This window comes from Callospermophilus lateralis, chromosome 5 (genome assembly GCF_048772815.1).
Source record: "Callospermophilus lateralis isolate mCalLat2 chromosome 5, mCalLat2.hap1, whole genome shotgun sequence".
Classification (NCBI taxonomy): Eukaryota; Metazoa; Chordata; class Mammalia; order Rodentia; family Sciuridae; genus Callospermophilus; species Callospermophilus lateralis.
In genome coordinates, this window is record NC_135309.1 from 104,843,509 (window position 1) to 104,858,435 (window position 14,927).

General features: G+C 36.6%; 2 protein-coding genes across 6 annotated transcripts in view; one reads left to right on the forward strand and one right to left on the reverse strand.

Annotated features, from left to right (window-relative positions):
• Lhfpl2 (LHFPL tetraspan subfamily member 2) overlaps positions 1 to 2,085 on the forward strand; it is a 146,632-nt gene extending 144,547 nt beyond the window's left edge. For both annotated transcript variants that reach the window (XM_076857093.1, XM_076857094.1), the window contains one exon: positions 255 to 2,085. In XM_076857093.1, the coding sequence (XP_076713208.1) occupies positions 255 to 511 (257 nt within the window). In that variant the 3' untranslated portion in view covers positions 512 to 2,085. The remainder of the gene's footprint in view (positions 1 to 254) is intronic.
• Positions 2,086 to 8,419: 6,334 nt separating this feature from the next.
• The window catches only part of Scamp1 (secretory carrier membrane protein 1), a 103,979-nt gene continuing 97,471 nt past the window's right edge, over positions 8,420 to 14,927 (reverse strand). For 2 of the 4 annotated variants that reach the window (XM_076857091.1, XM_076857089.1), the window contains 2 exons: positions 14,133 to 14,283; positions 8,420 to 8,471 (listed from right to left, as the gene is read on the reverse strand). In XM_076857091.1, the coding sequence (XP_076713206.1) occupies positions 8,452 to 8,471; positions 14,133 to 14,283 (171 nt within the window). In that variant the 3' untranslated portion in view covers positions 8,420 to 8,451. Of the gene's footprint in view, positions 8,472 to 11,859; positions 14,284 to 14,927 lie in introns of those variants that run through there. The other 2 variants (XM_076857092.1, XM_076857090.1) reach the window with 1 other exon arrangement.

Below are 14,927 nucleotides of genomic sequence, written 5' to 3' on the forward strand. Positions count from 1 at the left end.
TTTGCTTTTCTAGAAGAAAGTATTAATGAATCCATGTTCCAACATGTACAAAAGTGGCTGAAAATAGTGCTAATAAATTGATACTTCCTGCTCAGGTCAGATGAGTTGCATAAAACCATCCCTAACACTTTCTATTGAAGAATGGGTGCCACAGCCCAAAGCCCGCAAATTAAGTAATTGTTTCTGCAGATCTGAACTGTACTATAGATTGGAACGCCGAGGGGGTTTCACCTGTTTTCTCTTCTCTCCTGCAGGCCTATTCCTTATCCTCGGTTTGATACTCTACCCTGCTGGCTGGGGTTGCCAGAAAGCCATAGACTACTGTGGACATTATGCATCTGCCTACAAACCTGGAGACTGCTCCTTGGGCTGGGCCTTTTACACTGCCATTGGTGGCACAGTCCTCACCTTCATCTGTGCTGTCTTCTCCGCACAAGCAGAAATTGCAACTTCCAGTGACAAAGTACAAGAAGAAATTGAAGAGGGGAAGAACCTTATCTGCCTCCTTTAGTTTCGAAGAGACATTAATGCCATTTTCTTTCTTGTGTAATGTTGTGAAACAGTCCTCATCCTTTGAATCATGTGGAGATCTAGCCTGTACCTATCAAAGCCACATTCCACAGCCCCAGGCTTTAGCAGGACCAATGAGGGGCAAAGTTACTGGACAGGAGGGCTGCAGTGCAAATGACAAGGGATGGAACGTGAAAATAGTCTGTGACCCTGACTGTAGTCAAGGAGTCCTGTCAGACTCCACCTCCCCCAGGGCTCCATGAAGGATAATGATCTGAATCACAAAGGCATCTGAATTTCTGATAAAATGGGAGACTGTTAGCCAGCTTTTGCAGCTTTTTGTGCCTCAAAGCTGCACACCTGTGAGCATTGGCCTCCGCATGCAGTCTAGGATTGGTGTTTTGGTTTTCTGTGTAGTTCTTTCACGGTGTCTCAATTGAAGACTAAAAGGAAGTCTGCAAATTTACTGGGGATAGAATGTGTGCTAAAGAACACAGCAAGACACTGTTTCTTGCTTAGCTGACCAAAGGAATCAGCAGGGACAATGTGGAAACTTTCAGTAGAACTTAATTTTAGGCTAAATTCAGGGTAAGGTGGATAAACAGAACTGTCACTCTCTAAGATTTTAGAAACTTTTGAATAAAGAAAGATTGAGGACCAGTACAATCGTGAGACTACAGAACCTTGCCAGTTGAAGACAAATTCTTTCCTCTTCTCAGCAGACAGGCTAGGGCCCAGGCTGGTCCACTCTCTTCTCCCCGCCCCCCATCACAGTTTTCTCTCAGGATTAGGATTGTGCTTTGACTGCCAAAGGAAAACTTAACTCTGTTTCCATCTTCTGAGGACAGTGATCTCCAAACTAGCTGTGGCTCATTTAGATGTTCACTGGGAGGGACCACAAGAATCTCAGCATTTTAGGGAGATATTTTTTGTTTGGTGACCCTTAAAGTTAGCAGCAGAATGGCATTTTTGGCAGAAAAAAGGGAGGTAGTCACAAGAGTTAAGTTTCTGTAGACACTGGTGTTGATCCTGAAAGCAGATTGAAATAACATTAAATTGCTGCAACCAAAGAGCTGCATCAAAGACTTTGTCCCCAGGAAAACAGAGTAGAAAGTTAATGCAAAAAACGCAAACCAAACTAAACTCATCACACCTGCCCACACTTGTTTACAAGAACAGTCAAGCACCACTATTAAAAAGGATTCAGGCTTTTCATCTAGTTTCCTTAAATTTCTAATATATTGATTCAGGAAGATTGTAATCAGAATGACCCAAGTAGCCAGAAATGACTTGGGAACACTCCTTAGCACCTGAAGGAAGTGGGGTGGACCTGCCAGATTTGAGGAAAGATTGAAAGTGTAGGTCTCTGTGGGTTTCTTAATCTGCTCGCTTGAGGGTGGTTTTGAAATTTTAATAGTCACTAGGCCCCTTCTACTGGCAAGTTATTGTGTGGTACATCAGGTGTACAACCCTGACTTAGATTTTACAGCCTTGCCCTGGTGAATCATGTTAAAGTATATGAGTCTGGAACTAAGCCTTGTACAGAATAAATAAGTACTTTATTTATATACAGAATAGGGCAACTAAAGTTTTATTACATTTTGTCCTTTGGCCTACACTAGAAACCAACTTATCTAACAGATGAAAGTCTAAGGATCAGAGGAGTGAGGAATATGGAACCGGGTCTTAATTTATCATTTTTAAACCAAAGTTCAAAGTAAGCAAGGTTTAAATCCTATCTTTTTCCCCCCTCCAAGAAGTGTAAACAGAAATCCTCCTAGCAACCTCGGTTAAGGCTCAGGAAACATTAACCATCTCTCCAGCCACATGAAAATAGTCTATGGGAGCCACTGGAGAAGGTGCCTGTCCCTGATTGAATTTACAGTGTTCTCACTAAGGCCCTCGGCCAGCATGTGGGCAATCCTTATCATTAAAAGCAATTTCCATCATCAGGCAAATTTTGATAAAAACAATTTTTTTCTTATCATTTTTCTTTACAAAAGAGAGAATTTCCTAACACTATTATTTTTTTTAAATCTTAGTCTCCTGCTTTAAAAATCCTAAGCCCAGAAGACCCTCTGACCATGTCTATCACATGCTCTTTGACTAAGTGGCAGTGTACCCTTCAATCAACCTGGTAATATTCATAAGTGAAAATGTGGTCTCTCAGCCAGAATAAAGTCACTTGACAGTGTTTATTTGGTTAATTTGAATGTTATAAAAGACCAAAAATGGCACATGCACAAACAAAACCCTAAGCCACTAAAAACTACCTGAATACTGACTTCCTACAACAGAGCAGAGGCTGTATTTTCTACCAGAGACAGAGATAGTGGGTCTTCTAAATCTTTAATCCATTAGACTGACTTTGGGATGAAAGGACCATCTAAAATCAGGCTTTCTATATCAAAACTCTTCTGCATGGCTCTTTTAAAAAACCACTTGTTGACCCACTCACGTTTTTCTAATAAGTAGGACATTACTACTAAAAGAAAAGTATAATTTATTTTGCCTGCATTTGTGCTTAAAAGTTCTATCGTGGGCTGGGCTTCTCAATGAACTCTAAGGCAGAAGTATTTGCCTTGGGGTTTGTGGATTCTTTAAACCTGTGTGCTAACTCAACAATGTTACATTAATTGTGTAAGGGTTTTTGTATAGTTTTCAAACATCTGTGGTGTAATGATCTTTGTTAAACATGTATTCTGTAAAGTGCCATAGTCTTTTATGTGTAGCATATTTAAAAAGTATATATATATATATATTTTATACATACACAAGTTTGTGTGAAAGATGTGCAATAACAAAGGTGTATGTATGTTTTGTTTTTTGGAAACTGGACAGGAGTCAAAACAGGGATGTTTCTGTTTTGGCAAAGGAGAGTTACACATTTTTGCCTTCATGGCCACGTCATTAGCCCCTAACAATTTTAATGCTACACGAATCTTATGTGAAAAAAAGACTGGCATGAAATCATTTTCTCCTGGGTCTAAATTAAAATAATCACTATATTTATATGAAAGTGAAGCCAGCAAGCCAGGCCCAGTTAGTGCTAGTCTTTCATGTGAAATGTGAAGCTGCCATATTGCCTTTTCTGTTAGTGTGATAACTAGTAGCTGGTACATAATCACTAAGGAGCTATTTCTTAATGTGCTTTTATAGACCATGTTAATGCTAGACCACTATTTAAGGGCTAATCTCACACCTTCTTAGCCATAAGAGTCTGGCTTAGAACAGACCTCTCTGTGCAATAACACGTGGCCACTGGGAATCCCTGGCCTACATCTGTGTGGGTAGCAATGACTCCCAAGGGCCAAAAGAGTTAAAGGGATGACTGGGATTTCTTCTGAGACTGTGGTGAAACTCCTTCCAAGGCTGAGGGGGTCCTTAGGTGCTTTGGAGGAACTTGGCACCACTTGATATTCAATAGCCACTTGAGCCAAATATAAAATTGTATTTACAGCTGATGGACTCAATTTGAGCCTTCAAATTTGTGGTTATCCTACTATATTGTAAAGTAATACTTTGTTTGTCTAGCATTGATTAGTTTCCTGTGCATATGTATTTTCACAATGTGCTCCCCTGCCCTCCTCAGAATTGAAATTAAAACAAGATTTTGCAAACTCATTCTTTCAAGTCTAAGTATATTGGCTTCAATATGATGTGTGTAATTTGATCAAAATCTATTTTAAACACTAACATATTATAATATTTCTGATAGAAAAAAAAGACATTCAAGTATTTTCAGTCATTCTGTTACTAATATCCCTACCACAGGTTATCTTTAACTTCAAGATAAGTATATGTTTCTTCCCTAGAGAAGCATCAATATGATTTTAACTAGGAAAAAAACCTCTCATGTACTACACAAACACCTTAAAGTAAAGCTATGAGAAAAATGCTTCTAAATATTTCTTTACATTTGTGACAGAAAAAGTTAATGGAAGCCACATTCTCCTCTTCCAACAAAAGTACCAACCATATGGAGTCATCCCAAATCCACACTTCCTGAACATAATCCTACCTGTAAGAGGCCTCACCCAGAATAGTTTGATTTCTAATTTATAAATTTAATGATACTAAATACTTTTTTCATAAACATATTCAATTCTCCATATACCACGAAGCACTTACTATTTGTTAGAATAAACAAAAATGGCTATTTCTTTCCCTGGCCTGGGGCTTGTGACAGCTGAAAGTACATTTATGCTTTGGTTTCTAAACATACATGTCAGGTGCCAGGTTTCTAATAGAAATCATAATTAGAAGCTGGCAAAGTCATCCTCCTTAGTAAGTTTTCCAAGCAAATCATGATCTGAATAACCCAAGCAAAACTGGGAGTTTTTTTGATGCTTTCTCAAAAGTTAATCCTCAAGGAGAAAAGACCCTGACTTAAATTTCAGCAGAGGCTGAGGAATCTTCCCGTGTGCTTTCTTTCCATCCTTAGTTTTTAGCCAGCAGTTTTGCTACTCAAATTTCTACGACTAATCTTGGAACATACATTCAACTTATTCTTAGATTATCCCCTTAACTTCTTTGCCTAACAAAAAATTTAAGAACAGTATTACCCTAGACAGTTCTTTTATGCAGACCTTACTTAAGCAATTTCAAATAAATCAATACCTTTTGAATTCAAACACTAAAGGATAAGGGCATCGAAACAAACAGACTACTCTTCAAAGCAGTAAAACCCAATAATTGTCCTAATTTCTGAGGCCCATCGCAGCCGCTTAGTCATTGCTGAGGCCCTCCCACCGCTGCCCCTGCTATCTCCTTCCTCGCAGCTTCCTCTCCTTACCCTGAGGAGTTCTGCAAAATAAGTCTTCAAGATGTGAGCTGCTAATTTTGCTTAGGTTCACAGGATACAGATAGAGACACAAATAGAGGAAGTAGAAAAAACAAAACCATATGGGAAAGAGAAGTCAATCAAATAACATGTAGCTATTAGCAACTCCTTGGCTTTTTATAGCCAACATCCTGAAAAACCTAACACCTACAGGTGAGTAGTCCCTGAAGTGCCCATGTTTGGGAAAACACCTATAATGTATTTACAGGGGAAGCAAGCCCATTACGGCAGTGACAAGCAAAGCATGAACTAGAGATGTTAGAGCTTAAAAATGGACAGCCTAGGGACTGATGAGAAGCAATGGGGAGGGAGGAGGAAGTCCAGGATGACCGTCAGGTGTTTCGAGTAAGCTTTAGGTGGAAAGTGGTACAGTTGCCTGGATGAAGGATCCAGAAGGAGCCAGGAGAATGGAGCAGTGGGAGGTTCCCTGCAGGCTGCCCCTGGAGAAGTCCTGTGTGAGTACGGGACAGACTGGAGAGAAGACCCACTCAGGGACAGGGATTTGGGATTCATCATCCCCATGGAGAAATGATAGTGTGTTTTGGTTATTATGCACTTTCTGTCTGCAAATGTTATGATAAGCACTTGATACTAATTCATTTATTCATCAAACCCTAAAGGGTAGAAAATCCTTATTTTACAGATAAGTAACTGTCACATAACTGACATTAGTTAAGTCACTTTCCCAAAATCAGAAAACTAGTAAGTAGCAAAGCCAAAGCTCAAACACAGGTTTAATATCAGGCTGCCAAGTTACATTTCTTCTACCCAGAATGAGCAAGACAAACGGCCAATACACACTCTGTGGGAAAACCAATACCTCAGTGTGGCAAACAGACTAACTGCAAAAGTGCTACATCACCAGATCACAACTGAGGAAAACACTGCTCTGTCCTTACCCTCAGAGCATAACCTTGTAAGTTCTCATACTTTTGAAGATAACACCATAGGTTTCAATTCATCAGTGATGATTCAGCTCAATCCTGACAACAGACACTAAAAGTAATCAGCTACATGACTGGCAAAACTTTTAAGTGATAGGCTTTCACAGTTTATATAATTTTTTTTAGTATAAATAATTTCTCATCCAGGATTAGTACCTATATGATCACATAAAAAGCATATTTAACCTAATAATTAAGGATTTTTTTATCAAAGTTTCTCCAAACACAAAAAAAACATCAGAGGCCATTTAGTACACAAACACTAGAAGAGCAGGAACCAGGGAATCGCCTGCAGGCTGGAGGGCTAGCCTTTGGTCTGGAAACTTGCAACAACATGCTATAATTTTTTCCCTAAAGAATGGGCACAGAGTCAGGTATGGTAATGCACACCTATAATCCTGAGATTAAGAGCCCCTGAGTTCAATCCCTAGTACTCCCCCACCCACCAAACAAAAAAAAAGAAAAAGAATGGGCATGGATTATTACTAGAAATGTGGAAAGATAAGAGGGAACACAAAGAACTGGAGAACACAAAGAACTGGTGCTGAGGAGCAGAAGCAGCCCCCATTTTGAAGGAGTCAGGGGGCCTAGGTGTTTCAGCTGCTGTTACCTGGCCCTTCACCACAGTCACTCATTGAGTGATCTTGAAGTAATCTCCTTGTTCTCTGAGAAAACGGCCAATAATGGAAGTCACATCATAGATTTGGTGAGACTGTAATATATGCAAAGCATTTTGTGTAGTCTCTAATATATTGTAAGTCATCATTATTAGAAGAAAACTCAAAGAACCTTTTATCTGCCCAGACTAACATCACTTAGAGTTGCTTTAAGAAATTACATTTTGTGAAGGTAACATAACTTGTTGCCAAAATCAATCTAAATTTACCTAGAGAGACTCAGTGGACTGGCTACCTGAGGCCACCATTTCTTTTTCCAGGATCCTGCAGGATCTGCTACTGGAGGTACAGGGCAAGCAATGCAGTTTTCCGTTCTGTTATAGTAAAGCACTCAATTAATTATCTTTACCTTTGAGATTTCACCAAGTAGACATCTTTGTGAATGCAGGATACACAGAACCCAAACAAACAGGTAGCACTGGCTGAAACCACAGCATGGGAAATCAGAATGCTCAGAAAACAGACTTCCTGATTATTGGTCAAAACTTACTGGCCTGGCTGGGGTTGTAGCTCAGAGGTAGAGGGCTTGCCTGGCACATGTAAGGCACCAGATTCAATGCACAGCACCACATTAAAAAATAAATAAATAAAATAAAGGCATTGTGTCCATCTACAATTAAAAAAATTTTTTTAAAAACTTAGTGGTATAAGAGACTTTTTGGAAGAGTAACATCCAATATCAGCTAGGTTGTAGAGAAAGAGGCCCTTTTGTGCAGAGCTGATGGAGGCAGAGCTGGATACAATTTTCCTAGAGAGCAATTTGACAATGCCCATCACAGGTGTTCAGAAAACACATAGTTGACACTGTGATCTTTGCTAAGAACAAAAGCCTGTGTCCCTAAAACTCAGCAACAATATATTCCTTTATAAATCACTTATAATTAAAAAAAAACTTAGGATGTAAGAGAATAATAAGGTTTTATTATGGCTATATAGCTTTTAAATGTTATGGAAATTACTCAGAAATATGAAAAGACTTTCATTATATATTTATATAGTAGCTGAAAAAAGGTAACAAACCATGTGTTTTTGATTAAGATCCTCTAGCTGGAAACAACAGGAAAACAACTCAAGAGATCAGGGAGGAAGAAGGTCAACAACATTAGGAGGATAATGGGATGAGAGGAAGATAAGCAATAGGGCTTCGTATCAGAAATGGAAAGCTATTAAGACCTCTCCCATGCCCCCCTCTATCTGCCTCACTCACTCTCACGGCAGATCAGCGCTCTTGGTGGATCCTTCTTAATGGAAGAATATGGCTCCCCATATGGTCCAGTTCTGAAACACTACAGACCAGACACATCTGCATTCAGAATAAAAGTTTGATGAGGGCGGCATGAGTGCTGCACAGCTTGATGACATCCAGTACCAATGCAGTCTTCAGGGGCCCAAAGAAAGGGGGCTGGCTGGTGAGGGCGAGGGAAACATCCCTGCAGGATCTGCTACTGGGGGTTCAGGGCAAGCACATTTCTTAGTTTTAGAAAGAAAGTTGTCTTCCTAGAAAAATTAAAAGAAAAGTATAAACCAGATTCAATAGAAGTTTTATTCATCAGGGTAAAACTTAAACAATTTTATCTTCTTTTGGTTTTCTATAATTTATATTGAAATAAATCATAATTGATTAAATTTTAAAAGTTAGCTTTTATGACTGTCAGGTCATAATGATTATATAATATTAAGCAAAGGGAAAAACAAAATTTAAAAAAAAACACCATATGCTCAGAAAAATAACGGAAGAATATACAATAGAATATTAGCAGTGGCATCCTTAGGTAATAGAAGGGCTCGATTTTCTCACTTTTCACCTTCTGCATTTTTCAATTGTTCTATAACAGGTATGCATTGCCTTCATGCTAGAAAAACATCTGAAGCATGTGTATGCCCAGTGAGCCAAGTTTTTGTAATAAAAAACTAGAATAATATAGGGAACACTGTTCCTATATAACAGATAAACAACAGTGGGTTTTGGTGTTTTACCCCTGGCTCAACACCTGAAGATTGCTACAAATCAACAACAGTAATCCACTGCTACAGCCACACACCTCTCTCTCTCTCTCTCTCTCTCTCTCTCTCTCTCTCTCTCTCTCACACACACACACACACACACACACACACACACACACCAGGAATTGAAAATTGAATCCAAGGATGTTGACCACTAAGCCACATCCCCAGCCCTTTTTAATTTTGAGTCAGGGTCTCGCTAGGTTGCTTACAACCTCACCAACTTGCTAAGGCTGGCTTTGAATACAAGCTGGGATTACAGGTGTGCAACATCACACTTGGCTCATCATTTATCTTGAGAGTCATTGGCCCACAAAATTAAAGAGTTGAGGAGTTTTTCCAGGACTACATCCAAATAAGTACTGAAAATAAAAGACAAGTTCAAAAATAAAACTTGCATGCTGTGATTCCACAAAGAACTGTTTGAATGTAGAGAAGATAATATTCAGAGTAATCTTATAGAAATATACAATAGAAGCATCATATGAAAAATCACTAGGTAGAAAGAAATCAACTATTTTCTGTCCCTACTAGAGAACAGATTAAATAGATTTAGTGTTAGGAGTGTTTTAACCATACCATCAGTCTTGTTGAGTGCAAAAAGCTCTGAGCTAAAAAATAAATTGGAATTTGAAGAAAAACAAAATTTAACACTTACTGCATTGCCACACAGTGACTCCTGTGTTCTCTTGCCTCTGAACAGTCCTAATGACATTTTTACTGTCTTACCTAAACCACAAAGTTAAATTATAAATGAAAATCCATAGAAAATGTGGGGAAACTAGAGAACAGTCTTTTCCTATTTTCCCAGAATCTTTGAATTAGATAAATTAGAGCTATCTACACATACAGGGTAGACAGGAGCAATGCCTGGCTGAAAAAGTATCTGTAGACTTCTTTCTAGCTCTCTATATACTGTGACAAAGCCTTAAAATAAGGTTTAAAAACACCTACCAATAAAACAAGTAAAATATGCCCTAAAATTTTAATAGAACTACTTCATTTTTCATAATACTTGACCACTGGAATATAGCTTTGGAATTTAATAAGAAAATATTTTAAATAAATATTTAAGGTTTTATATGTCTAAGCTACTGTGCTCTAAATGAATATATTTTTACTATGGTACTTGAAAACGTCTCTCAAAGTGAGGTCTTTGCTATTTTGACCATCCTCAATTAATCATTCTTATTTTCACCTCTAAAGAGCTTAATCACATTGACTCAAATTCCTCTGAACTGTTTTTGTTGTTGTTTTGTTTTGGGTTTTTTTTGGTACTGGGGACTGAACCCAGAGGTGCTTAACCACTGAGCCTTTTTTTTTTTTTTTTTTTCAATTTGAGTCAGAGTCTCACCAAGTTTCTTAGGGCCTTGCTAAGTTGCTGAAGCTGGCCTTGAGCTTGTGGTCCTCCTGCCTCAGTCTCCTGAGTGTTTGGGATTACAGCCATGCACCACCATGCCCATTTTTCATAAGGAAAAAATGGAAGGAGATATAGTGAAATGGCTTATGATACCCATGGTAATACTAAGGGTAAAATGTCCAAAATATAATCAGTTCTTTAGATAAACTCACATTATACATAGCTTTGAACAAAAAAGATAAAATAATTAGATGTTGATGTCAATGTTTTCAGAAAGATACAGCAATGAATATAAAAGCATTATTATGTTATTACAGATGATTTATAAAAACAACTAGCCTAACAATATAAATCCCTTAAAAATGCAAACACTATATTATCTCAACATGAATTACAGAGTAAGATGTTTTTCTAGTAAATTGTGAAAATTGAAATTCATTTTTAGATAACACTGAGAAAATAAAAAATACTGTTCCTATTTTAATTTAGCATGTATTTCTCAAAATCAGATACACCATGAACATGATGAGTTTAGATTATACTTTTACATCTTCTTTAGCTAACCAAGTGAAAAACCCAACACACACATAGGTACTTTGATCAGTACATAAAATAGCAATAGGTAAGCAGTTTAGAAAACAGAACACAATTAAAGCAATATAATAATGATACAGAGGCACCCATTTAACCCAAAAAGAAATATGTGGGCCACAAAATAGTGTTCCATCTAACCTCTAGATAGTCTGTATATTTTGACCTTATATTAGTCAAAATATTTAGTATTAAAGTAAAGCTCAGGTTCTACTACCTGTAAAGGTCTAATATAGGGCTTGGTTTGTGGCTTGATGGTGGTAGAGCACTTGCCTAGCATTTGTGAGGCACTGGGTTTGATTCTCAGCACCACATTTAATAAATAAAGGTCCATTGACAACTAAAAAAAAAAAAAAAGGCCGAATGCAGCAGGAAAAAAATGACATTTTATGCTACTAATGATTTTTAACTAAATCTTTTATATTATGTGTTTAGCACATGAAAAATTATATACAGATTTTTAAAAATCAAAAGGGAAATTTCTACATTCATTAAACCTATCATTTCTGTCTTTGCACTGCTAATATAGTGTTTAAATTATGCAAACAAACATCCAGTAAACAGTATTTTATTTTATGACACTCTGCGTTAATACAATAAATATACAAAACTTCCAAACCACTGAAAACATGCAACATCAGAGGGACAGATGAAAGGCATTTATACAGAACCAGGACAGTCACCATGATGGCAGCGCAGTATTACTACCCGACAAAATATACACACACCCTAGACAAAGAGTCCAAGTTCCAAATTACAAGTCATTGAGCAATGATTTTCCAGTGTTCAAACTGTAGTTTTAAATAAAACAGCCATGATTTAATATTGCAAACTGAAAAAATGGCCTGGTGCCTACTATGGGAAGACCATTTTAGGACTGGGATATTGGGCCATTTTTAGCTTTAAATACAAAACACTAATAAGTGTCAATTTTTTTTTGCTGAGTGAAAATGTAATTATTTACTGGTTATTAAGAGAATAGTGAATATAAGAATTTAAAGCTGTTTCATATCTGATCAAACTGTAGGCACTGTCATCATCTCAATGTAGTATTTTTCAAACCATGATTTCTCTCTCAAACTAGTATTAACCCCCAAAATGGTTTTAAAATGGGATTTCCTCCATTTATTCATGAAAAGATATTGTGGGTTAGAATTAGTCTTTGGGGATTTCTACAAGAGAAACAATCCAATTCTGAAGGGAAACATAATAGTATTTTCCAAAATCATCTGACATCTTTTATTTGTAGTTCAGAGAAAAACAAAAATGGACTTGGGATATAAGTCAATGGTGGCTCTAAGTGCTCTTGTACTCCGTGGTTAGTATTTTGAATGTCTGTAAAATCCACCCTCAATAAAGCACACTGATGAAACAGATTTTCATTAAATTATAGGCTCTAAAAAAATAGAAGTGCTGAGTTGGTTGAAAATGTAGATGAAGATTATTGATCAGAAATACTTATAAAAACAGCTTTAAATTCATATTCTGAATCACATTTTCTTCAGAATAGAAGAAATATCTTCCAACTATATTATTACTCAATAAAGTATCAAATAAATCAAATGTAAACACCATCTGGATGTATCTGCATTACCTAGTATCACACAGAGCTTCTTCATAAATAGTAAGAACTTGGCATCCCACCCCCGGCAGGAAATTATTTTAATTCCAGATTTAGGAAGAGAATAAAAGTGACTTAACCATTTATGTTTTAAAAAAGGGGGATTTGCTGTCTCAAATAATATAGTCCCATAGACCATCCTTACTTAAAATCAAGTTGAATAAATCACTACCTGTCATTCTAGAATCTAAAATTAGCTGAAGACTTTCATAACACAGTAGCATCACTTACAAATGCTTTTGATTCATTTAATCTGTATTAAAAACAATTTAAAGTTTGAACCCATGTATACCATAAGAATGAAGTTCTATGCTGCATAGTAACAATTTAAACGTGATTATGTTCACAATTAATGCATTTAACTGTATTTGTATTTATTTGCTTGGTGCAATGTTTTGTTTTTCCTATTGCTGAATTTTAAATGTATTCACTCTGTCTCAAAAAGTGAAGACTTAGGTGACTTAGGGATTCAAGTATATTAGAAATGCTAGGGTCTTTTTATTTTTAATGCCACTAGAAATGAGAGAATAAAAGAAAAGTCCCTTAAATACTGAATGTTCTTTATAGACAAGAATTAGGCTAGCTTTTAATACCTCTGTCAAAAATCACACACACACACACAAACACACACCCCAAAAATAAGCTGCCAAACACAATCTCAGTCCAATTAAAAAGAGTAGCCACAAGAATGTATTGAAGTCTCCATACAGTAAAATTTTACTGTATGAATACTGAAAATTAAAAGATAAAATAAAAGGAATTATTGTCACTACATTCCATTGCATTAACTACCTTCTTTTTGGATAATGCACTGCATATTATATTAAAGTCTCATATTGTACCCCAATAAATTTTTATTTAAAAGAAACTATTACAGAAAATCATTTCTATGATTCCATAAACAACCTTTGCTTCTACAACTATAAGCAGTACAGAACCCAAAATACTAAGTCTTTTAATTTAAGAAACATAGTACCCATGCAAGATAAGAGACTGTTATCAAAATATCAACTACTCTCAAAAAATAAAATAAAAGGAAGATAAAATATACATTATCTACCAAAGCACACAGGCTCTTCACTGGTGACTGAAACTAATAACAAGCGAGCCAATTTAAAAATCCATAAGTCTCTGCTGGCCTACTTCTTTCAATATAAATAGGGGAAAAAGAACAAAACACTGCTTTACTATTCCGATGTGTAATCCTTATCTCTAAAGATTCTTGAAAGAACTACAATTAGTGCTAAGTGCTTTTTTCATCGTAAGTAACATATTAATTTCAGTGTGTCACCACTGAAATAATTTGCTGAACATCATCCCCCAAAAAATATGGAGAATATTTATTTAGCGTGTAATATTTTTTTTCTGCAAGGGGCATTGAAATATTAAGAAACTATTAGGTCAAGTAATAAGACAAGGAGATTTTTCTGATTTTAGCCCATGCACGTATGAATGGGAAATATCCATGCTGTGTGTATTGTGTGTTTCCAACATAAAAATATTTGTAAATACAGTAACTGGAGAGAAAAGTACAGTCAAAAGGTAACAGTGTATTGTGGGAAGGTTCTCTAGATTTGGTTACCCTTGAAGGCATTCTGAGCTGCGCTCGTTGCTGCAGTGGAAGCTGCATTTGCAGCTGCGGTCTGGACAGTTTTGTTGGACATCACGCCTGTTGCAAACTCTTGCTGGGCCTTCTCAAAACTAGCACCTGTTGTGCGATACAGTCCATGTACCTACGGAGGCACAAGAAAGTGGAGAAGATGAGCAGCAATCTACACATTCACTTCCAGCAGCTTGAAATTAATCTCAATGTTATTCAGAGATACAAGGACTAGATTCCAGTCAGGATTCCTATGGTCAGGAACAATAGCCACCATGCTGGCACGAATATTGAAATATTTTCCAAATACAGGTTTTTTATTTTCTTCCCCAAGCAGAAGACATAATTATGGTAACTAGAACCAAAAATAATTTAAAGAACAATTTCTGAACCGACTACAAAAGCTATGTTTTCCTTTGTACTTAGTTCATTAAGATATGAACAACATTAGAACAGAATGGTTTAAACATAACAAAAGAGACAATCTGACTTTAATTTATGGCCCCAATTTGAAGAGAACAATACCATATCTATTTCTAATTTGGTCACATAAACAGCACGATTATAATCTAGTGATACCATTTGATCATTTAACAAAGAAAGCACTATAAACATACTGTTGCTGTCCACTATATCGTTTAATATTTTGGGTATAATAAGTCCTAAAGGATTTATGAAGAAATGCTGTGGGGAATTGTCTCTCCATACTGATCCGCTACTAAAATCTTGAAGTTTATTTTCATGAGCAGGGTTCAAAACTTTTCTATCATAATACAT